At 50.5% G+C, this 24,800-nt stretch overlaps 1 protein-coding gene across 1 annotated transcript; it reads right to left on the bottom strand.

Annotated features, from left to right (window-relative positions):
• Positions 1–310: 310 nt before the first annotated feature.
• TEDC2 (tubulin epsilon and delta complex 2) lies at positions 311–24,800 on the bottom strand. The gene is made up of 11 exons (XM_019493080.2): positions 24,652–24,800; positions 22,012–22,110; positions 20,869–20,924; positions 19,277–19,955; positions 15,519–15,572; positions 9,325–9,409; positions 8,804–8,912; positions 7,814–7,915; positions 7,125–7,336; positions 5,704–5,752; positions 311–420 (listed from the first exon to the last, which is right to left on the bottom strand). Exons 1-11 carry the CDS (start codon positions 24,675–24,677, stop codon positions 407–409), a joined length of 1,485 nt encoding a protein of 494 aa, XP_019348625.1. The 5' UTR covers positions 24,678–24,800; the 3' UTR covers positions 311–406.

Below are 24,800 nucleotides of genomic sequence, written 5' to 3' on the forward strand. Positions count from 1 at the left end.
TCGGGGTAATCCAGAAAAGTGTTCCAGTACTCGTGGAAAAGTGCTGAGGAGGTTTCATCCCAGACAACAGTACTTAAAAGCCTTTCTCTTCAGAATACCCGAGTGTGCAGCTTGTGAAGATAATTAAAAAAACAAAAAATTAGAAAGGGCATCAGAAACCAGGCATGAAATTTAATTTTCTCTCTCCTTTGCTTGATAAATGGGCAGAGAAAAAGTTATTGGTGGAAGTTTACTAATTAGTGCTCTCCCTGGGTGTGGAAATGGCTGGCAGGGTCAGTCTGACAGCTCATCGCTCACCAGCACAGGAAATCGTTCGCCACCTTCACAGAGTAGAGTGTAAACAGCACGGTAGAGATGAGAGACAGAATCCTTGTGATGGAGCCTGTATTCCAGGACTGGAAGAAGCTCAGTTATCATGACCTGGGTGGAAGTAAATGAGAAACAGCACAAGGTTGAAAAGCAGGCATGTTTCTAGGGCCTCCAAGTGGCTGCAGGATATTGTGATCATGATATACAAATTGCTAGAGGATGGCTCTCCTGTCAGATCTAACATTGTCAAAATTGTCTGTTCTCAGCTTCTTGAAGATGTGCTAAGAGGTGCGCAGTTTTCTCAGAGTCACTCTTTAAAATATTCCCATGGGGACGCACAATAGAAATTACATCACTTTTCAGCACATATGGCCATGCTATTTTCACCCAGATGACTTGGCATTGGGAGGAGTTCAACTCATTCTGGGCCATCAAGACTCATGACCTTCTGCTCCAGTTGCAAGATGCAGGTCTTTGACCTTCACTTTTACAACATACATGGAGCAGAGTGCACTTTTAAAAAACACTCTACCAAACCCCATTCCACTAAACACCCTATTCTCCTGTAAGGTGTAGACAGAAGAAGTGACTGCAGATAGTGGACACTAGTCACATCACTTAGTGTGCCACTGGAAGATGCTCAGATACACTATAAGTGTGATGCAGGTTTTTATCCCCAAGGTGCTCCACCTCGGGAATAAAAACCTGTATCACACTTATAGGCTTGGCAGTGCTACGCTTGCTAGCACCATGACCAAAAGAGATTTGGGGGTCATGATGGACAACAAGATGAACATGAGCCACCAATGCAATACCGCAGCTAGCAAAGCAAACAAAACTCTGGCTTGCATCTACCAATGTATCTCAAGCAAGACCCAGGATGTCATCCTCCTGCTGTACTCGGCCTTGGTGTGGCTGCAGCTGGAGTACTGCATCCAATTCTGGGCTCCACAATTTAGGAAGGACATGGAGAAGCTTGAGAGTCCAGAGGAGAGCTACATGCATGATCAGAGGGCAAGAGAACAGGCCTTATGAAGAGAGGCTGTGAGCCATAGGACTCTTCAGCCTGGATAAGTGCAGGTTCAGGGGTGATTTGTTGCCAGCCTATAAGTACATAAGGGGTGTGGCATCAGGATCTGGGGGAATGCCTGCTCACCAGAGCACCCCAGGGGATGACAAGGTCAAATGGTCACAAACTCCTGCAAGACTGTTTTAGGCTGGACATAAGGAAAAAATTCTTACTATTGGAGCCCCCAAGGCCTGGAACAGACTCCCCCTAGAGATGGTGCAAGCACCTACTCTGGACACTTTTAAGAAGCATTTGGATGCTTATCTTGCTGGGATCCTTTGACCCTAGCTGACTTTCTGCCCCTGGTGCTATTCCGTCGACTGACAAACTGCATTAGACTGATCTGGGACAGTGCCTCCTGGGGCCAAATCCCGCGTTGCACCATCTGTGGCACTTGTTCAGACTCGGTGGGTATCATATACGCTGAATCAACCATGCAGGCTGTGGAGAGGGTCTGTGGACTGGCCTGTGCCACTTATCCAGCTCATGGGGCCAGATGAGTTTGACACCCCTGCTGTAGAATATAGCAGATAGGACAACAGCCAGAGAACCAGAAGCTCAACTGCATGATTCCAAGCACATAGCAGTAATTTCCCTTCCATGCTGTTTCCACACATGTAAAGTGAGGACAGAATGTTTACTGACCTTCTGGAAAGAGCTTAGAAGCCTATAGATGTACAAAACCTTATGTGCATGAGGAAATACTAAACATGTATATCTATGGGACAGAAGCCACTTTTCACCATTACTTGAGTAAGGGAGTTATCCAAGATAAGCAAAAATACTGGCAACAGTCCTGCATCATTACGGAGATAGGTTTCATGACCCAATATCAACGTCATACGGTTTCCATAATCCCAGACATTCCTCCCACCTATGTAATGGAGAAAACCAATGTTTAGCCTAGGCCCACATGCCACTCTGTGCTGCTCCCGTTTGGCCCACGTCTCCTAAGCTTGCCACTACCCTGCTCACTGTTTAGTGAGCTGCTTTGGATTCTCAGGACAAACTACAGTATACCCAAGACATCTAGGTAGTTAGGGGCAAGTAAGAGAGAATCTCTTCCATTTGGACAGGCCTTGAATTGACAAAAGCCTAAAAATCACATTACTTCAGCGACAGGAAGGTCAGAACTTAATCCCATGTAAGCGCACTATGTGAAAGCAGGTGCAGGGGGATTTATCCCAAGCCAGGGCATTTGGAGATAGAGAAGTTCAGCTAGAAAACAAATACTTGCTTTGCTCACGTTCCCTACTCTATGGGAGTTGCCTTTTCAGTATTTCCCATGAGGGTCAGATGACTGGCAGAGTAAAATGCCACAGGGGGAGAATGGAGGTGATTATTACTTGATAGATAAATCCTACATGTCAGCTCTGGATTCAAGGCAGGAAGCCCAGCTTGAATGTTCTACATGAAAATGATCTGGTGGCCCTGTTCAGCTTCCAGAAAGCAGGAGTGCAAACTGCTAAACCACTGCAAATAGTTCAGGACAAGAAACAACCCTTGAGCAAGATGGTCTTAGCTACTGAAGAGACTGGGCTCCCTTCTCATTCTTGCAACTGTTTCAGCAAACGTCAATGCTGAGGTCAACAAAAGAGCAGCCAAAGATTTTTAAAAAAGGCACAAATAAAGAACATGGTTCTTGTTCCAACCTGAGGGAAGAGATAACAAAACAGATGGTCAGACAGCTTTTGCTGGGTCTGAATGAACAAATCAGCAGGACCAGATGAGTTTCATCCCAGGGTCCTGAAGGAAGTGGCAGAGGAGATCTTAGAGCCCTTGGCAATGATCTTCATGAAGTCATGAGAGACAGGTCAGGTGCCAGAGGACTGGAAAAGGGCCAGTTTGGTGCCCCTCTTTGAAAAAGGCAAGGAGGACCCTGAGAACTACAGACTGGTTATCTTCACCTTAATACCCGGCAAGTTACTGATGCATATCCTAAAGAAGGCTATTTACAAGCACCTGGAGGAGGAAAGGCTGACTGCAAGCAGCCAGCATGGATTTATGAAAAACAAATTGTGTCAAACAAACTTGATCTCCTTTGACAAAGGAACCAAGTGGGTGGATGAAGGGAATGCTGTGGATATAGTATATCTGGACTTCAGCAAGGCTTTTGACAAGATCCCGCAAGACCATCTCAAACAAATTGGAGAAATGTGAGCTACATAAAACTACTATAAGGCAGATAGATAACTGACCCAAAAACCACAAGCAAAGAGTAATTACTAATGGGTCCATGTCAAAATGGCAGGAAGCTTCAAGTGGAGTCCCACAGGGATCTGTTCTGGGCCAGTGTTGTTCAACGTGTTTATAAACAATTTGGATACTGGTATAGAAAGCTTCCTGAGCAAGTTTGCAGATGACAGTAAACTGGGAAGGACTGAGAACATGTTGACAGACTGGAAAGATGGGCTAGAGCTAACAGAATGAAGTTCAATATGGACAAATGCAAGGTGCTCCACCTCAGGAGGAATAATCAAAAACACAAATACAAAATGGGAGACACCTGGCTGGAGGGCAGCACTATGAATGAGGATTTGAGATTCTTGGTAGACCATAGTCTCAATATGAGTCTGCGGTGTGATGTAACTGCACAAAAGGTGAACACAGTTTTGGTATGCATCAATAGAAGTATTAGATGCAAGACATGGGAGGTGATAGTGTCTCTACTCACCACTGGTTACACCTCAACTAGAGTACTGTGTGCAGTTCTGGCTCCACATTTTAAAAAAGACATGGAGAAATTAGAGAGCCTCTAGAGGCAGGCAACAAAGATGATCAAGGGTTAGGAAAGCAAGTCATGAGGACAGGATGAAGGAGCTATGCACATCCAGCTTGTGGAAAAGGCACTTAAGAAGGATGTGACAGTAGACTTCATATATCTGAAGGGCTGCCATAAAGAAGAGAAAAGGCACCTAATGGCTTGAAGTTGCAGCAAAGTAAGTTGAGATTGGATATCAGAAAAAACTTCTTTACTGCTAAAACAGTGAGGCAGTGAAACAGACTGCCTAGGGAAATTGTGGACTCCCCCTCGCTGGAGGTATTCAAGAAGAGGCTGGACAGCCACTGTTTGGGCATGATCTAAACATAGTTATGCTTACATTCTACCACAGTTATTTCTTGTGCTTCTGGGCTTTGCTGGTTGCTCCTGCCCCCTTTATTGCCATATGTGTCAGGGTGTTCTTAAGCCTTCCCAGAAACATTGGGTATTAGCTGTAGCCAAGACTGGGACTTTGACTGGGGTGTGCCAATGCTCCTGCTGGGACCAAAGCCAGAGGTTCCTGGCTAGGGGGTCTTGCCCCTCCACTCAGGGTCAGACCACTCATGGTCAGATTGGTATGGACTATAGGAGTTTTTGCCTTCCTCTGTAGCGGGGGACATGGTCCTCTGCCCATCTCTTGAGTGTACATTGACAGCATTTTATAGAACCAGGACGTTGGCTGACATGGTTCCCCTGCTTTATCCATGGCACGCTAGGGTATTAGAGGTCTATGTTGCGTCAGTGTTAGGGGTGCACCAATAGAGATTTTTTGGGCTGAGACCGATGGCCAATTTTTAATGAGCTATATCGGCCAATGCTGATACCGATTCAACTGCTGATAATGTAGCTCCACAGCTTGCAGAACAGCATCCGGCTGGTCAGTCTGTTGTGGGGGCTGGGGTGGGGGGAGGAAAGAAATGTGAGGGGGGCAGATCAAGGCCCCTGCAGTGAGAGAGGGAGTGGGGAAGGTGCTGCCCAGCCAGGGCGGGATGTGGGACAAAGCTGTGAGCGGCTAGTCCAAGGGGCACAGGGAGGCACCTCCTGCTGCTGCATGCACCTTGAGAGGGAATGGGAGGCGTGTGCCCCTGAATCTGCACATGGGGCAAGGGTGGGCTGCTGCTGCGGGCTGGGGTTGGCTCTTCCTGCCAGGGCGAGGGGGGAGCTGGGCTGGGTGGTGGCGCTGGGAGTTGGGGCTCGTGGGGGCTACAGCGAATTTTGGGGTGGCTGCAACCACCCCCCATAGCCCTGCTCCCAGCACCACCGCTACCCACCCCAAACACAGCCCCAGCCCAACCCCCCTACCAGGAAGAGCCTGGCGCAGCCTTGGACCCAGCCCGCAGCAGCAGCCCTTCCTCACACCATGCGCAGATCCAGGAGCACACGCCCCTCATGCCCTCCTGAGGTGCATACAGTGGTGAGAGTCACCCCTCAGACGAGCCGCTCACGACTCCATTCCACGCTCTGCCCCAGCTGTAAAGCGCCTGCCCCAGCCCCACTCCCTCCCTCACCGCTCGGGCCTCAGTCTGCCCCCTCCCCCACACCCCTTTCCCCACAACAGACTTACCAGCCAGACCCGGCTGATCTTCATGCTGCCATGCTTCACTCCTGGCTGCCTGCATGCATGAACAGAGCATTTATCAGCCACATCAGCCAAAAAAAGCCAAATGCTGATATTGTCAATTTTCCTTATATTGGTGTTGATCCAATATAGGACCAATGTATTGGTGCACTTCTAGTCAGAGTTGAAGGTAGTTTTATGTAGAGTTTAGATTATGGTTTGTATGGGAAAGTTCAGATAGGAATGACCTGCCTTAGGCAGGGGGTTGGACTAGATGAACTCTGGAGTTCCCTTCCAGCCCTACTTCTCTATGACTCTATGCCCCCTTTGAACAAGGGGCTCAACTGATAATGGGACAGTATGGACCACACAGCAGATATGCTGCTGGATCAACAGATTCCCAAAGATGACGCTAGGCATTAGTGTAACAGGGCCTGGCCCTGTTACTATGGGTATGGAGGGGCCTGAACAGCCCCACATCCTGAAAGCATTCCCCCACACCCTCCCCAGAGCTGAAGGGTCTCACCAGAGGCTGAGAACCCAGGTCCAGGGACTCAGCAAGCCTCCAAGAAAGGGAGCTAACCCGGGTGTGAGGAAACAGGGAGAGCAAGCCACATGAACCAGCAGAGGGGAAAATATAAGGACTCTGAAAGCAGCCTCAGGGGGTTGCACCAGCAGAGCGCCAGGCTCCCCAGAGCCTGGGGTTAGCTGAGGTCCAGCAGCCACAGGGAAGGGATACGAGCAAGACTTCTCTTTTGTTTGTTTGTTTGCCGGCCTGCAAAGCCTCAGAAAGATAAGAGGCTACAGGGCAAGTAAAGCCTGGCAGAAGCCTGGCAAGCTGGAGGCATAAAACCAGACAGAAGCATAGTAATTTATTTGTTTAACTCTGTTTCTTTTGCATCTCTTGCAAGCCCAGGGTGGTGGTGCAACAGACTTAACTCAGCTGCTGTTGAGGGAGGACTCTGAACAGTGGGTCCTTAGCTAAAGCCAGCAGAAAAAGTAAAAGTGGTCAGCTTGGGGTGGCTGACATTCCTAGCTCTGCTCGGCACAAAAGCTACCCATAACAGCATACAATTACTGTAACACAAAGAATGAGTGCTGTTGATGTCTTCCCCTCCACTCCAGTCTAGTTTAGTGACAGAAAAACCCCAGCAAGCTTAAAACAAATTGAAACAAAGAACATAAATCTTAATCAGATGCATGTTCTGATGTTAAATGGTCAGAAGTTATGGCCTGTGTTATGCAGGGAGTCAGAGACCAGATGTTTCTAATGGTCTGTTCTGGCCTTACAATCTTAGTCTGTAAAATGGGACAGAAGGTGGCAGGACCCTGATATGCTGAGCAAACCCATGGGGTAGTAACTAGCCACTGTGAGAACACACCAAACAGCCCATTGTCCCCACCATGCATTTCTGCCATCAAGTTACCTTCTGTATGTTGATTTTCTGGCAAAGCATTGCCACCTGCAGTTTCAAGGCTGTTATGTCCCTCAGCTCCTGGAGACTGGAGTAGTAAAGAAGAGGCACTGCCAAGACACTCATGTTTCCACACTGCTGTCCTCTGAACGGAGTACAATCTGCAGAGGGGCATCCTGCATCCCCAATGCAGCATGCTTGTAGCCTCCCCTGTGACTCTGCAGCTGTTGGGAAAGGAGGATTGGCAAAGCAGGGGGTGCACACATTAAATCTATAGATTATGTTTGTTATTCTAGAATATTATCAGATGACAGAGGACAAGCCTACCCCACACAGCAATGAAAAACACCAGGCTCACACCCTGCTTCCCCATCCGCTTCTGCTGGTGCCTCTCAGTTCTGACTGACAGCTGCATGGAGATTCCAGTCCTAGACCTTTCCTGAACAGAGACTGAAGCCTACAGCAAATTGACTCCATTTGCAATGAGAGGCAGATTTCAATTTCTTCTCCCCATTCAACCAGTAAGTATCCTTATGTCACCACTTGCATGAACAAGGGGGGCCAATGAATTCTTGGTCCCCCACTGTTGCATCCTTGAAATTTCATGTTGTGGCATTTAGACTAAGTCACAAGCACCAGATTAAGCAAAACTGAGACAATCTGCTCAAGAGTCTGAGCACTGTGAGAAACACTGGATTTACCTCTTCGCAACTGCTGCAGCTTGTTCAGACACTGGGATACTGTGGTTTGCAGACCTTCCAGAGTTAGAAGACATTCATACTCACTCTGCCATGTTGTATGGCCTGGAAAAGAAATGGAAGAGGAAAGTCAATGGGCCTGGAGGCACCATGCAACAAGGAAGCATTGTGATTTAATACTTCTCTTCCCCACAGGCAGTGGAAGGTGGGGGCTAACAGGGCTCAGCCCCCCCACACACGGGGCAGCAATAGGGCTGCAAGGCAGCCTGGCCACGGGCTTCCGGTGGCTACAGCAGGAGTGGGGAGGGGCACGCACACAGCAGTGAAGAAGGGAGTGGAGATGGGGCTGGGGCAGACGCTGCACAGCCGGGGTGGGGCACGGGACTGAGCCATGAGTGGCTTGTCTGGGGGTTGCAGCTCCTGCTGCTATGCGTACCCTGGGAGGCACGGGTGGGAGAGGGAGGCTGGATCCACGCAGGACAGGGTGGGCTGGGACCAGGGCTGCACTGGGCTTTACCTGGCAGGGAGGCTGGGCCGAATCCCGGCAGCACTGGGAGTGGGGCTATTGGGGGTGGGGGGCTGCCGCCACCCCAAAATTTGCCATAGCCCCTCTAACCCCACCTCCCAGTGCCACTGTCACCTGCTCCAAGCTCAGCTTGGCCCAGCCCAGCCCCCCTGCCAGGAATAGCCTGGCCCCAGCCCACAGCCCGCCCTTTCCCCCACAGACTTACCTGCTGGGGGAGGGGGCAGAGGGGGGCGACAGGCACACATGCTCAGCCCCCCCAAATAATTTTTTCTCCCTTTGCTTATGCTCTTCTCTCTCTAATTTACTTCATCCCAGCAGATGAAATTTACCTTCCCTTATTTGGGAAAATCTGGTATCAAGCTCCAGCCCTTAAGTCCTTTAGTCCAGGACTGGAAAGTATAAAAAAAAGAAGCAAGACATACAGAGAGGTGGGGAAGTAATTTTTCTGTTATGAGCATACTTCTTACCTGTGTTTTCGGCTTTGAAACGGTGACTCAAAAGGGAGTAAGCATCATGTAGGACATTTATTTCCTCTTCTATCTCTGCAGGACTTATGGTTGGAGTAGATGGACAAAACTTATATCAGCTAAGGAGAGCTTCCTTTAGCCCAGAGTGCCAGTGCCTCCAAATCCTACCTCCGTAACTACCCTCACACCCTAGGCCTGGGTTGCTTGGGATTCCAAAGCAAATTTAGAGTGCAAGTAGAGGCGACAGTGAAAGACAAATTGGTAGTAGCATGTCTATGCCCATTACCTTTATCAGGGGGTTCCACTTGTCTAAATTAAAACATCAGACTTTACATGAGTACTGAAGATCCGCAGGAGGAAAGAACCATTTCCAGGTGCTCTGGATTGGATCCTTTCAATTGCAGTCACAGCTCCAGGTAGGAAGGGGCACTTCTCAGACAGTTTGAAAAAGATGCCCATTGAGCTGTTTCACACACTCAAATTCCAATGCCTAAAGGGGCAGGTGAGCCAGGAAAGGATACTGTTGTCTGTATTCTCTCTACAAAATGGTTCCTTGTGGCAGCTGCAGCTGCACTGGTTTGACAGAGACAACATGTCTCCCACAGCCTGAAAATTGAAGAAAAGAGGAGAAGAAACTAAATTACACCAACATTGGGTAGACTGTAAACAACATAATATACCCCAGAGCACCCATATGATTTCTATCAGTTTCTCTTCTGATTAAGGATTATCAAGCTGCCAAAATATTCCTTTAAACTCAATGTATTATGATAGGTCAGTAAGTCTAGTAAGAGGCATTACAGCCCTACCTCTCCTCTAGGCTGCACTTGGGAGCACAGGGACATTAGAGTCAGGAAGTTTATAATGCAGAGGCAGACAATTATTTTGGGTGGAGGCCACTTAACGAGTTTGGATGGGCTGTCCAGAGCTGCAAGGTTAGCCCCACCCCTTGACAGATGCACTACCCCCTAGTCACCATCTTGGGACTGGAAGTCCCTCCCCTAACCCCTGACTTTTGCCACCACTTCCAGGGGAAGTCCCTCCCCTTGCCCCCAGAAGTGCTCCTTTTGGGAAGAAGGTTTGCTATCTTGGACCCAGAAAAAAAAATTATATACTAAAAAAAAATTAAACATTGACAATAACGTATTTTAATTTTATTAAAAAAAATATTGTTGTCCTGGATTTGTGGGTATTTGTGTGGTGTATATAGAGGTGATAGCATAACAACTCAAAATGAGGTCTTATTCCTGTATGTTGCAGGGTGTGTGGGTGTGTGGATGTGTATGCGGGGTGTGGGTGTGTGTGGATGTAGGTGGGTGGGTATGGGGTTTGTGGGAGGCTGTGGGTGTGTATGTGTATGGGGGTGTGGGGGTACATGTGGATGTGGGTGGGTGGGTATGGGGTGTTTGTGGGTATATGTGTGGGTGGGTATGGGGTATGTGTATGCATTGCAGTGAGTGGGGCTCCCCCCAGAGGTGTGTGGGTGTGTGGGGGGATGGGGGGAAGGTGTGGATAGGTACAGTGTTTGTGGGGTGTGCGACTGTGTGCAGGGGAAGGCATGGTTGTGCAGTTTGTAGGGGACAGATTGCAAGTATGGTGGGATGTGCATGGGAACCCCTCTGCCTGTATGCACCCCCGAGCTGGTCAGCACCCACCCCTGCCCCTCAACACCCTGGAGTTTGTGTGCCCTGCAGCACCTCCCTGCTACCACTAACAGCATGCAGTCCCTGCCCCAACCCCGCTCCAGGCTCACCCCCACCAGATCGGATCAGCAGGAACCCAGACACAGCCCCAACCTGGCCCACCCCGCACCTGCTCTGCACCACCTGGGCACGCAGTGGGGCTGGGGTGGTTCTGCAGCTAGACTGTGTTTCTAGGCAGTCCAGGTGGTGGTGGCTCCTTTCGACTGCTGCCGCCACTGGCCCCAACCCCTCAGTACCGGTGGGGATCCATGCTGCACAGCCCTGACCCCACAACTGCTCTGGACTCTCCTATCCAGGCTCAGTAGCAGCAGCACAGGACAGAAGTTGATGCTCAGCATGGGGCGGAGCAGCCCCTCCCCCTTGCCACCACTGGGCTGTTCCTGCTGCAACCACCAGGAGCCCGTGCCATGCTGGACTGCTCTGCACTGCTACCGCTGCCCTCCTGTGCAGCCTGGAAGTGGCAGTGATGATGGTGTAGATACAGGGCAGCCCAGTATGGCATGGGCTCTGGGCAGATGCAGCAAGAACAGCCTGGCAGTGGCAAGGGGAAGGGGCCGCTTTCCCCCCACCACACTGAGCAATAACTTGTCCCACATCACCATTGCTGAGCCTGGATGCGTGAGTCCAGAGCAGGCGCAGGGCAAGTGGGGTTGGGGCTGTGCATCATAGGTCTCTGCCAGTACTGCAGGGCTGGGGCCAGTGGTGGTGGCAGCCGGGAGCCACTGCCATCTGGGCTGCCTAGAAAGGCAGTCTAGCTGCAGAGCCACTCAAGCCCCACTGCATGCCCAAGGGGCAGCAGGACATACCACAGCTGGACTGTGCCTGTGCCAGGCAGGACTGAGGGACCAGCCACAGGAGAGACAAAAACCTGCCATGGGCTGGATCCAGCCCATAGGCTGTATTTTGCTTATCCCTGTTATAACATGTGAGTAAGGTGGGCAGCCAGACCTCAAGGATATTGTGTTAGAAACCAGTCTTAGAAGTACAGACCATTATACAAATACTAGGGGAATAGAGCTGGCAGCAGGACACATTCTACTTGGGCAGCCCATCATCACTGCTAACACACAGTCCTCACATTATCGTGTACTAGCCCAATCACTTTATGAGGCTTATAGCAGAGTATGCCATTGTAACTGGTGAAGAACTGGTCTATGCTGATAAGCAGGGATCCAGGTTTTCCGTTTCCCACGGAAAAATGGAGAAAACCACGGATTCCCTGTTTTTATTGGAGAAAACACGGATTTCTCTTTTTGGCAGAGAAATCCGCAGATTCTCTGTTTTTGCAAAGAGCTCTTGCAGGCTGGCACAGCTCCAGCCTGCAAGAACTGATTGCAAAAAGGGCAGGAAATCCCCAGCCCTGGCCGAAGGGGGAAGGAGAGTGGGGGAGGGCAGGGCCTGAGCCTCTGGGGCAGCCAAGACTGGGCTCAGGCTCAGACTTGCCCTTCACCCCTGGAGCATGGAGGCAAGTGGGGCTGTGGGGCAGGGCTGGGGAAGATGGTTGGGGGCTGAAGGAGTGGGGGGTGCTGCTGGCCCCAGGTGGCACATCGCAGCTGAGAGCAGGGCCAGGGGGTGAGGGCAGGGGAGCCCCTCAGTGAGGGGGCTTTGCAGGCAAGTGATGCAGGGCACAGTGTGGTGGTGCCCACCATGTGCAGGCCGCACACATGCTGCCCATCTGCCTGCCCAGGGGGCGGGGAGATGGAGGCTGGCATGCAGCAGCCTCTCCCATATCCCTGTTATGCCATGTTTACAATTATATGAGCATCTCATCTTAAACTGCCTGTCACCATTTCTTGAACATCTTTCCCCAGGGCAAGCTGAATTTCATCTGAAGAAGTTACATCTTGGCCAAGTGCTACATATCAGCACACCAAAGAATTCTTTCAAAAAGCTATGGTCACAGGCTTATATAGCTATATGTTCATAGACCTGTCGGCAGCATGCCAGAAGTGGAGCTGATGGTAAGGATAATAAAACCACCTACTGCAAGGGGGACACCCTTATGCCTCATGCCTCTTCAGCATCTACACAAATAACTGATCCATCTTGGCACAAGAAGTTTTATCAATGCAGATGATCATATATCAACTACCAAAGCCAGTAACTTTACCTAAGCTGAAGCTCTGCATTAACATCAGTATTCTGAACTCTCAGGTTATTACACCAATTACACATCAACCTGTCTAAAATGCCAGCAAGTGTCTTTCACCTCAGGAATTTCCAGGCAAAAAAAAAAAAAAAAATCAACATAACCCGGAATGGGATACACCTTACTCATTCTGTGCATCTAGGAGTAATACAGGACTGTGCACTTTCTGTGAGGATGCATGTGGAAAAAATAAGTGTAAAAATCAGTGCCTGGAACAGCATAGTGAAGAAGCTTAAACCAACAACACTATGAACACTGTATTTGGTTGCTAAGTAGCAAAACGCAAGCATGTGTTTCTTGGCATGGGAAATATCAGTGCATGCAAAGATACTGAATGAAGATTGCCAGTGCATTATGAGATGCCTTCGACCAATGGTATCAAACCCACCTTGTGCCCCGAGGCGGATCTAGACTGCAGGGCTTCTTGCAGGCTGAATCCAGCCCGAGGCTCATAGTGGGTGGCAACTTTGGCTCTCACCTGGGGTATGCAGTGGCAGCAGCGACAGCTTTGGCTCTGGCATGGGACATGCAGCGTAGCTCTGGCTTCCACCATACACCCTGTATCAGGGCCAAAGCTGTTGCCGCTAGCACAAGTACTTTACCACGGTGGCAGCTCTAACTCCAGCATGGGGAAGCAGTTCTGGTGTGGAGCGGTGATGGGGCCAGTGGTCATAGAGCTGCCACAGGCAATGGGTCAAGCAGCTGGAGGGTTTCTGAGGCTGTAAATCAGCTCTCGCTCACCCTCATGCTACCAGTCACCATGTCCACTGGGGCCCAAGTTCCCCGAATTCTCTGGGAAGCTACTCCACCCTGATTATGGTCTCTGGCTTCCAGTCCACCAGACTGAATGGGTCTGAGGGCCAGATTCCTCTCACGGACTATATTTGATACTCTTGCCATAGACCAACCAATGTGAGCAGTCTGTAAATATCTGCTGGGATTGCACCACTGGACATCAGGTGAGCAGTTACAAGCAAGACAAAATTCAGACAACGAATTTAAACAGGAAGCACCCACCACTTGGACACACTGCTGCCATTGGCCAACCGAAGTCATCAAAAAGCTTTCCTGCTACAACATAATCTCTTAAAAACTGCTTGCAGCTATACTAGTAGAAAAGTGGTGCTGCCAGCTCACTGGGCATTTTTACACATGCTCCAGGTGGAGGTGGGTGGGCACTTGAATTAGACCGGCTCCAAGAGTTGCTCTAATTAAAGCTCCCACAATGTTTCCTGTATCAGCATCCCTGCACTTCAAAATAGCAATGGGGGAGCATTAACTAAAGCTTGTCCAACAAGCTTTAGTTAAAACACCCCTGTCACCATTCTCAAGCACAGGGATGCCGATACATGAGACACAGAAGCTGGCTGAAGCATGTTAATTAGCACACTCCAGCAGACTCAATTGATTGAGTTTGTTCTAACACACTGTAATTACAGCATGTTGGAGCACCTCCCTATATGTCTACAGGCACCCAATGTGATCAGCAAGGGATTGAAAAAAAAAAACCACTGGAGCTGCTGAATAGCTACCTGCAGGTATGGAAATAGACTGGCCAGCTGTGAGATGTTTGAATGGTCTCCACCCATGAGCTGGCAGAATCAAAGACATGTGGAAGTGGGGCTGTTCTAATGAGACGCATACAGATGGAAACAGGGAAACACAGATCAGACAACACCTACTGGTCTGTGCGCTTTTGAAAGAATCAAGTAATATTGAGGACCTAGCCTGGGCTGTAAACTGAGCCAGAGCATGCACCCAATTTTGAGGGGGGAAAAAAACCTACAGTTCTGGTGAAAGACACATGGAACAGAAAGGTACACAGCCATGTAAGACTAAGAATTCAGCCACACTTTCAAAAACTACTACAGAAATTGAGGTGCGTCAGCAGTAAAACAGCTATCTAGTATGCGACTATCTGATCCGAGAGTTGGCATGACACTTCTGAATTGAATTTTAGCTCTGTCTAGATGAATCATTTTAATTCTGATGGAAACTGCCTTTTTCAGAGAAAGGTTATAATGAGAAGCAGTAAGGTTAATGGAATGTGAAAGAATAGAAATTACCTCACAAGATGCATTTCCTCTGTAAGGGAAAGTGGCTATTTCAGTGCTAAGTTGTTAGACCACTTACAGTTTGTCATGTTAGTTCAAAGCAACGGCAAAGAGAGTAGAAATTGTTAGACTGATGGAGGGATTGATTTATAAGGAATAATTAGAGAATTAAACCTATAGAATTGGCTCAGAGATGAATAACTGGCAACAAAATAATAACCTACGAGTACTGGGCAGAGGACTGCTCCCAAGAGGCACAGAAATCAATTGGGTTGCTACCCAGAGCTAGAGCAAGGTACAAGGTCAAGCCAAACCTCACCACAGAGGGCATGACTAGGCTGTGACACTGTCTCTTAAAGTGGTGGGAATGTCTCTTGCTTGGCACAAAGTCAGACCAGGCAAAACATAGGGATGGTCCCAGTTCTAGAGGACCTAATATCTCCAATATCTATGATACAACATCAGCAAGTATACTTGCAGAACTGCCAGCATACAAAGAGGCAGAAGATCACAATCATTACTTTAATCTTGGGGTATATTTAGTCCATTCTGGTGCTTGAGAGAATGATGTTCTAGCCAATGTTCTAGCAAGCTCCTCCACCCAGCTCTGCTAAGTCCATCCTGTCACAGCCCTTGATATTCCAATCTCAGGCACTCTGCACATCTCTGCCAATGCCTCTCAGTTCCAAAATGCAGCACCCTAAAGGCCTCAATCTAATCAGCGTGTGAAACCCCAGCCCTTCCCCTCACAGCACACACTCATGCTACTTCCATAGGGGAATTCCCACCAGGACTGAAGGTAGGCTTACCTGGAATTCCTGGAATACGTTTTCCTATAGAGAGGAGGCAGCTTCAGCAAGGACCTGAAAAGAAGAGTGGCAGAGGGCAGCAGAGTGAGATAAAGACTCCTATCCTGTTCTCTGTCTCTCAGTTACTAAAATAAATATGCCTAGGGGTGCACCGATAGACATGTTTGGGGCTGATATCAATAGCTGATTTTTAAGGAGGCATATTGGATGATACCGATCTGATTTCCAATATAGCAAGGAGAGCTGCATGCAGCTGATAAGTCTGTTGTGGTGGAAGGGGAGGGAGGAGGGAAAGGATGTTTGGGTGGGGGGAAGAGGCAGATCAAGGCCTCCACAGTAAGGGAGGGAGTGGGGCTGGGGCAGGCACTGCTCTGCCGGGGCAGGGCGGGAGCGGAACAGAGCTGTGGCTCATCTGGGACGTGGGGAGGGTGAAGTGGCTCCTGCTGCTGCGCACACCACAGGAGGGCATGGAGGGGGCATGTGTTCCTTGGATCTGCTTGGGGTGGGCGGTGGTGGTGCCAGGAAGGGGGCTACAGGGAGGGCTGCAGCCACCCCAAAATGCACTGTAGCTCTCCCCAAACACCCCTTCCAGCCCCACTGCCACCCGCCCTTAGTGCAGCCCATCCCAGCCCCTGCCGGGAAGTGCCTGGCACCACCCCAGCCTGCAGCTGCAGCCTACCCCGCACAGATCCAGGGGGCACATGCCCTCCTGGGGTATGCAGAGCAGCAGGAGCCTCACCCCCCATGCCATCCGGATGAGCCCCACCCCAGCTGGGCAGCACCTGCCCCAGCCCCAGCCCCACTCCCTCCCTCACCACAGGGGCCTCCATCTGCCGCCCTCATGCTCCTTCCTTCCCCTTCTACCACAACAGACTTACCAGCTGCATGCAGCTCTCCATGCTGCTAGGCTGTACTCCTCACTGCCTATGTGCTGTGCTGCGGCTGCGCGCAGGCACGGGCCATTTATCAGCCACATCAGGCCAATTTCCAATACAGACAATTTTCTTTATATCAGTACCAATCCAATATTGGACCAATGTATCGGTACACATCTAATTACACCTGAGTATGGCATTAACTTAAAGCAGGTGAAAGGCTCCTTCCTGACAGATCTGGAGACAGTCTGCCAGGCACTGAACAACAGAGATGGTTGATGGAAGCTTGCCTCAGACTGTCCAAGCAATTGCCTTCAGCGTACCCTAGTGGAACTAGAATTTGACTGCTCACACAAATTCACAAGTCATATGGAAGCCCGAAGAATTAATGCTATCCATTCTCACCAGCCTTGGAGAGGGCGGAGGCTGGAGGTAATAAGCTCCAAGACCAACTACTCAGTGATCCTGTCTGACCAGCACCAGCAGGACAAATGGTTCTTGAGCACTGCTGCCTTCCCATCAGCCTAAAGGGAAGGATTACTCAGTCAAACCTCTCTCACTAATGGCTAATGCCCTTCTCATATTTGGCACGGACTGTCAATCCAGTGACTGCTGGTTTATATCTAACTGACCACATGCATGCACACGTAGATGCAAAGGGTCACAGATACATCACAGTTCAGATTCTGAACAAATACATTGGCAAATTCAAACTCCATTTCTCTCAGCAACAATAACAACGCTTCCATGTGTCCACTGCATTACTAGGTGAATGGCATAAACTTCTGCTTCATTTGGATACATATTTTCTGCAGCTCCCACATCTTATGTAACTCAGCATTTCCTAACTTGGCTGGAATTCAGTTCTAAACTGCATTGTTTTAGTATTGGTTTTTGCATTTCCATTCTCACCCCCTTTTTTTTATGCATATATCAAAACATGGTACTATTCTATTTGAATCTGAAACCACCACCTAACTATTTGCTTGGTATTTGACTATCCACTTCACGGGCAAAATTTTCCAAAGCATGCAAGTCAGTGGTGCTCAGCCTGTGGCCCACCAGCTGGATCTGGGCCACAAAGCTTATTTGACTAGACCATCACTGGCATGAACTCACCAGCATATCAGTGCAGGCTCTGGCTGGACTTCCCAAGTCTCACTCTACTGTCCCTGCAGAAGTGCCTTGCTGGGGCTGCACTGCTCACTGACCAGAGGAGCCAATGTGCCAGTGGATAATAGATATACAAATATGACTCCCAGCCAGTCCCTTCCAGTTCTCTGGCACTGGCTGGGGTCACAGCATGGAGCTAGTGATAACAGCCCTACTGCACCACACATGGCTGCTTCCTCTGCTCCACCACCACCTCCTCCCTCTCCCAGGGGCTGGTGGAGTTGCAGTATAGAGCTAGTGATAATAGCCCCACTGCTTCATACCTTGAACTTCCCTCCTCCCCCCTGCCAACCACTAAGTGCTGCTTTTGGCCACCATCTCCCCATACACCCAGGAAGGGGTGTGGGGGGAATTCTCTAAGCATGGAGGGGAAAATGCCACTGTCACCACCAGCAATATGTCTGCCAGGGCTGCCACCAACAAGGAGCAATCAGGCATGGGGCATCCATACTTCCCAAACAGGTACCTCCTGGTAGGCTGGCTGCTACCATCACTGCAACATACTGGCAAACCTGGGAGTACATATGGGGGGGGCTGCTCCCACATGACAATGGGTGCAGGCAGAAGAGCACTTTGCAGGAAGCATTCTGAGTTACAAGGAACCTCCGAAACAAACAGAAGTTCACTTCTGGTTCCAGGGGGAAGAGGAATCCAGCTGCTGGCTGCCAGCCTGCAGATGGTTTCCTTTAGCAATGGCTCCTGCTCCCTCCCAGCCAGCGCTGTTTTCAGAATGGGAGTGGGGAAAGGGAGTAGAGGGATCTTGTTCTAGGGCAGTGCTTCCCAAACATTTCCTCAGCATGATCCCATTTCCTCAGTATGGCCCCTCCCAACCCACAGCCTCTCCCTCCCTCCCCCAGTGCCCCTCATTCCCCACCCAGTCCCCTGGCCTTGTCAGTGCCCCTCACTCCCCACCCACAGCCCCTCACCCCTGCTGGTGCCCTCATTCACAAACCACAGCTCCCTGCCCCCACCAGCCCTGCCAGTGGGAGCCCCCAGGTGCCAGGGCTACGAAACCAGGGGCCACAGCCTCCTACCCTCCAAGCAGCATCCTAGCCCTAGCTGCCACCCATGGCCAGAGTGGAGCATGGACCCCAGTTCCCTCCCCTTCCCCACATGGGCAGCACAGCTAGAGCAGAGCCCATGGGGAGGGGAGGGGAGGAGGGAGGATGCAGGCTGCGCACTGTGGGCTCAGGGCTCCTCACCCTGCTGCCCTCCCCCTGGGGCCTCCGCAGCAGAGCAGGACAGGGAAGCTCAGTGCTGCTACCCGGAGCTCCGCTACCTCCATGGCGAGGTGCCCTCTTTCCACCTGGCGGCAGCAGCAGCAGTGGCAGCAGCATGGACTTGTGCCCTCATCAAGTTTGCTAAAGTTGTAGCTAGTTAACTGACTAAAAGAAAAAAAGAGGATCTAGAACAAAAGAAAGGTCTGACTTAGTTTTCCAAAAGAGTCATTGCTAAACTGAGAGACAAGCCCAAGCATCCATTTTGGTTAAGACATCATTACAGTTCTAGGCATCCAAAGATTGGATCATACCACAAAAATACTTTCTTAATAGTCATTAAGACAATGGCAAGGGGAGGGGGGCAGGAATAAAACAGAATTGGGACTTTCAGAATGGTGGGAAAGATCAGCCCCCATGGGGGCAAGGTGAGAACAGATGTGGAATCCAATTGCTGAACTACAACAAATGGTGCTGATCATTGAGTACATACCTCTTTTCCCAGAGGGTACATGTTTGGGGTGTGGGACTCCACTCTGGAATATCTCCTGCCATGGGATTCTGTGTCACTAGTGACTCTGCCAAGGAACCAGGAGAATTCTTCTCTGGATTGGCTAACTGGAGGTTGGCTGCTCCTGAGTTCTCATGGTTGGTTGAGTCCCCAAAGGCAAAGCTTTGCTCTTTGCACAGGGGAGATCTGGGTGAACCACATGCCTGCTGGGATCCTGCAGCCGCATAGATCACTTTCCGACCCATGACTGGTACATTCGTCTTTGCTTGCTGGGAGGAAGTTCCTTTAGTGGAGCCCTTCACAGCTACCCTTGGGATCCTAGAGCTCTGCTGGGCTGGTGCTTTCCTGTGGCTTCTTTTCACATCCAGGTCAGTCCGGTAGGGAGCTTTCAGCACATATGCTGATGCCTTTTTGGAAGTGACAGGCTTTTTGCTCAAAGATGTCACTTTGATGGTCTTAGGAATGCTCTCCTTAGACACAGGCACCTGCTCTGTTATAGATGCTTTAGCAGCAGGCTTTTTATCTGAAGTCTTCTCTCCTTCTGCAGCTCCCACAGTCTGCAATGGAGTTTCCAGGACACTTTTCCGGACTCTTAATACTTTCTCCAAGGCTCTAGTGAGCAGCTCCAGTTCCTCAAGTTCCTTGGCTGCAGGCTCATTCTCTGCAAGAGCAGAAAGCATGTCAAGAAGTGATACGTGATGACCAAGCACCTTCCCTCCCACCCTTCCCTAGAGTGGCTCATTTCTGTATTTTTCAGAAGCGCAGATAGCATATGTAGAGACCTACCAAATTCACAGCAGAAATGGGGTACACAGCAGCTACTTCAATCTTTCATGTTCTCCTGCATGCCCCTCCCCCTGTCACCAATGATTGGCAGAGGGGCCCCACCACTCCCTCTTGATTGGCACAGAAGTAAAAACCAAGGTTTTAAACATGGTGTGCTTTTTGCCTCCTCACAAGTCAGCAACAAGCATCGGGGCCACCGGGGTCCCTCAGCCAACCAGTGGCAGGAGGCAAACACAGTGCCATATTTAAAACCACAGTTTTGCCTTCCCAACAATCAGGAGTGAGCTGCAAGCCTGGTCCCTCCACCAATCAACAGGGGAGGTGGGGCACACAGGGGAACCTGCAAGATTAAAGGAGCCAATGCACACACCACTTCTGCGGTGAATTCAGTAGGTCCCTAAGCCTATGGTAGGGAAGCCCAAAGACTTTTCATCATGCTCCTGCAGACCCTGCTTGCAGATGCAGGCAGCCTCAGCAAAATCCTGCAAAAGTCAGGATAGAGACCAACCACAGAAGGAGACTCCCTGACATCTCTGCTATGACAAACACTTCCACAAGGAAGTGGCATTGACAGGAGTCCCATTCACACTTGCAACTGTACTCACAAGACTCTTAGTTTGATGCAAGCAAACTCCATGAAACTCAATGGGTGAACACAACACAATAATGCTTCTTAACAGTGAACATTTGAAGGAACACATTAGATGTATTTTAGCTCAGCATGTATGTGCTGTTGGGATTTGGTTAGTAACAATGAGACACAGTGTTGGGAAGAAGGAAAGGCTCACCACCTTCACTCTTTGTGCTGACCTCCAACTTTGGACTTTCAGGAACATGAATCTTCCTAGGAAGGGAAAAACAAATACAAAACATCATGTTTTGTACTCTGATGCATGCAGCTTACTAAAGACCCCAAGTACACACATCACCCCATGTTTGTCCCTCTCCCCTCCATCAGGTAACAGAACCATACTTATTGAGGCACTTTCCATTGGATGCTGGTAGAGCTGGGAGGAAGGGAGGGGTTGCAGTGTAGAACTGGAGCACTAGGAAGCACTACAGGTTAGGGCAGAGGTGGGAGAAATCCACCTAGAACTTCCCTCAAGATAGTAGTACATAGGAAGTCTCTCCCTTCTCAAGTACTAACCCACCACCCTCTCCCCTGCCAGAAAGATGAAAAACTCTTATCTGGAGCAGTGGATTTACAGTTACTAAAGAGACCCACAGGTTGCACAAGGCACATGGGGCTGCACCCTGTTAATGGAGGGCAGCACTCCAGCACAGATTGATAACAATCCCCACACTCTGGCAGCCCACAGGCAACAATAAATAATGCACTGCAGGCAACAAACTACCCTGCTCTCCCTGCCAATATGAAGAAACACAGATCTGTGAAAAGCAAAATTTCTTGTGGCTGCAAGAAACATCAAGGGTCTCACAGGCAGCCACAGATTTGGGACCACTATGCTAGGGGATTATTTTTTGAAATAACAGGTGGAAAGACATGCACAAGAAAGACAATTTTCAATCATGAATCTTCTTTACCTCTTGTTTTACCTAGCAGGCTAAAGAAAACCCTCAGAGAAAGGAGCAGGTCTGCTTCTTTTGTTTCCATATGTATGACCAGTCAAGAGACACCCAGCCCATTATTGCCTTCGCCAAGATTTTTTCCCCTGCTTGTATACTTACAGTAGAAATCTGCTTCCAGGTCTGCTCTGTGTTCCTGAAAGGCACTGAGGAACAATCAATGAACTAGTACACCAGATATTTCACACAAGTGAGACATCACTTGTTACCATATGCAAAGTAAGCAGCAAAGCTCGAAATAAAGTCCACTGCTCCTGAATCCTCGGCTGAAGTTTTAGTTACTAGGAAACATACAGCAGCAGGAGCAGCTTTTAGCTATTCTTTGGCAATCATTTAGGACTCACCAATCTCCAAGAAGAGCTTGACATTGATTTAAGCTGTGGTCTAGCTTCCTCCTTTGCTCAGCACAGTCTTCTAGGGCCCGATTGAGAATAGAAACCAGCCTGAAAATTACATAATAGTCATATTTTCCTTTAATGCTACTACTGCTTCAGAAACTCCACTCCCTTGATACCCTGCACACTGCCCCATCAATGGAGCTGAATTTTAATCCACCAGTCACACCCCAGATTAGATGTCTAGGGAAGACATCCAAGAACCTCATAACACTTTAGAAACACAAATTCAACCTCACAGGCATCAAAGGATTAAGTGGCCTAACCAAGTTGCCATATAAGTTGTGGAAGGGAGTTCAGGCTCCCCATCCCATACCGCAATTCCCACTGCCAGCATTGCTTCTAGGGCTTTGAAAACATAGCCTTTTCCACAGAGTCGTTCCACTGACTGACAAGAAGGCAGACAGGTTCAGGCTCTACTTCTATGCACTATCCATTAACTGTCTGGAGTAGTAAGCCTCCTAGTACAACACTACAGTGAAAAATAAAGGCTCTCAGGGCCACACTTTATCCTCTATGCCAGTGGTTCCCAATTTGTGTTACAGCAGGGGTAGGCAATGTTTTTTGGCTGGAGTGCCGAAAAACACCACAATGCCTACCTCGCAAGCCCCTGCCCCCCAGCCCTACTGCCCTGTGCCCCCCACCCAAAGCCCCTGCCCCCCAGCCCTACTGTCCCTTGCCCCCCACCCAAAGCCCCTGCCCCCCAGCCCTACTGCCCCTTGCCCCCCACCCAAAGCCCCTGCCCCACAGCTCTACTGCCCCTTGCCCCCCACCCAAAGCCCCTGCCCCACAGCCCAGGCTCTGTGGCTGCCACCAGCTACCCCGGCTGCTCCCAGCAGGGCTTGCAGAGTCCCAGCTGCCTGCTGGGAGCAGCCCGGGATCCTGGCTGGCAGCAGCTTGGAGACTCCAAACAGCTGCGCTGGGCTCTGGCATCAGCTCCACACCAGCGTGTGCAGGTGCACCTTGGAGCAGGCAGTGGGGGCTGGGCCCGAGGCAGTGCAGCCCCCGTCTCTCCCACGCTCCACGCTCCTGGCACAGAGGTGATGAGCCCGGCACAGCTGTTTGGAGCCAACCTGGGCTCTAGGCAGCTGCAGCAAGCAGGCTGCAAACAGCTCCACCGGGCTGCACAGCTCCAGCATCAGCTCCGTGCTGGAGACGGCTGCGCGTAGCACTTAAGGTTGAATTGAGAACTTTACTTGTAGTACTTAAGGTTGTATCGTTTTAAGTTGGTGGTACGCAATCTGTCAGTTTGGGAACCGCTGTTCTGTGCAGTTAAGCACTGGTGGCAGTGACACTCCACTGTTACTGCATCTAAGGCTTAGACTATACTAGAAAGTTTTGCTAGCAGCATTTCAGTTCTGTGGGCAAAACTCGGTGTACATTCACACTCAGCAGCACAATCAATCCATCACTGCTTAGCACAGAAAAGTTTCTGTGGCAGCTTAGAACTGCTGCTCCTGTGCCTTCAGCTGGCTGCTGTGATCCATTCAGCTGCCAATAACACTTCCTACCCAGGCAGCACAACATCAGAAGCCCGTGGATGTGCACGTGCTCTGGGAGCTGAGATTTAGGCATTGCTGTCTGCTCCCTGTTCTGCTGGCAGAGGCAGGTGGATACAGACATGGCTCCAGCCTTGTTACACCTCCAGCATGCTACATGCTGCGTGAGCAGACACCTGGAATTCACCCTTTCTGACACTCCTGAGGGCGCAGGGGTGGACGGCAGGAGTGAAGTATTGCAGAGTGAAAAGGCAGGATAGACAGGCACCTTTACAGATTAACTAAATAAGAGAGAGAGACAGAGAAAGCGAGCATACGAGCTTTCAACCCAAGTCACTACTGTTGCAGAGCGACAGGCCTGAGGGGCTAGAAGCCACCACAACAGCACTGTTGTGCCTGACCCAAGTTAAAGTTTCCCCCATCTACTTCCTGCATTAAAAACCCCAACCCTGCAGCATTCCCTGCTCTGACAGAGCTACTTCATCACTCATTTTAGACCCTGAAATGCCTCCTACTGCTGCTGGGAAACGGGGGACAGAAGGCGACAGCCAGGCAACAGCCCAAAGGGTACGACAAATCTGAAAGCTCGTCCGACTCTGACCGTGTAGCTGGTCCAATAAAAGACATAAGCCTAAGGAAGCCTCGCCAGCCGGCCCAAGAGGGAGCCTCACCTCCGTTACAGGCACTGCTCCACACCAGCCCAGGCGCTGGGCCCTCCTGGCGCGACACCGCGCCGCGGCTCTGGCAGGGGAACGTTTCACCCCCCGCCCCGCCCCGCACCGCCCCGCCGCCTCATCTCATAAAAAAGTCTCCTGGGATGGGGACAGGGACAGGGAGGTTGAAAACATGGCCCCAGCGCCACAAAGGAAAGAAAAGTAGCCTACAAGTCCACCTAGAAAGAAACCCCTCAGGTTAGCAGGAAGCCGGCGGCGCCGCGGGGCCCTCGCGACACAGTGCGTGGGGGGAGGGGCCCGGCCGGGGCCGGGTTGTGCCTGCTCGGCGCAGTAAAGCCGGCGGCAGCGCAGCTCCTCCGGCTACCGCGGGGCTCTGCCCTTCCCTCCGCCCCGCAGGCCCGGGCAGCAGCACCCACCTGCGGGCGCAGCCGGCGGGCACCATGTGGCGGGGCCAGGGCAGCAGCAGCGCGGCCGAGCCGCTTCCTGCCGCCTTCTCCGCCGCGCTGCCGGGCTCGCCCCGCCTCTCCGGCCCGCGCGGGAGCGGCTGAGGCGGCGCGGCCCGGCC

This window comes from Alligator mississippiensis, chromosome 13 (assembly GCF_030867095.1).
Source record: "Alligator mississippiensis isolate rAllMis1 chromosome 13, rAllMis1, whole genome shotgun sequence".
Lineage (NCBI taxonomy): Eukaryota > Metazoa > Chordata > Crocodylia > Alligatoridae > Alligator > Alligator mississippiensis.

What these genes read in the sequence shown, in the direction of transcription:
- TEDC2 (XM_019493080.2), bottom strand. Translation starts at nt 24,677, where the DNA reads ATGGTGCCCGCCGGCTGCGCCCGCAG. An exon ending in TTTCAAAGCCGAAAACACAG is followed by an intron (nt 7,916 to 8,803) that starts GTAAGAAGTATG and finishes TTTCTTTTCCAG; the next exon opens with GCCATACAACATGGCAGAGT. An exon ending in GCTGCAGCAGTTGCGAAGAG is followed by an intron (nt 7,337 to 7,813) that starts GTAAATCCAGTG and finishes CTTTCCCAACAG; the next exon opens with CTGCAGAGTCACAGGGGAGG.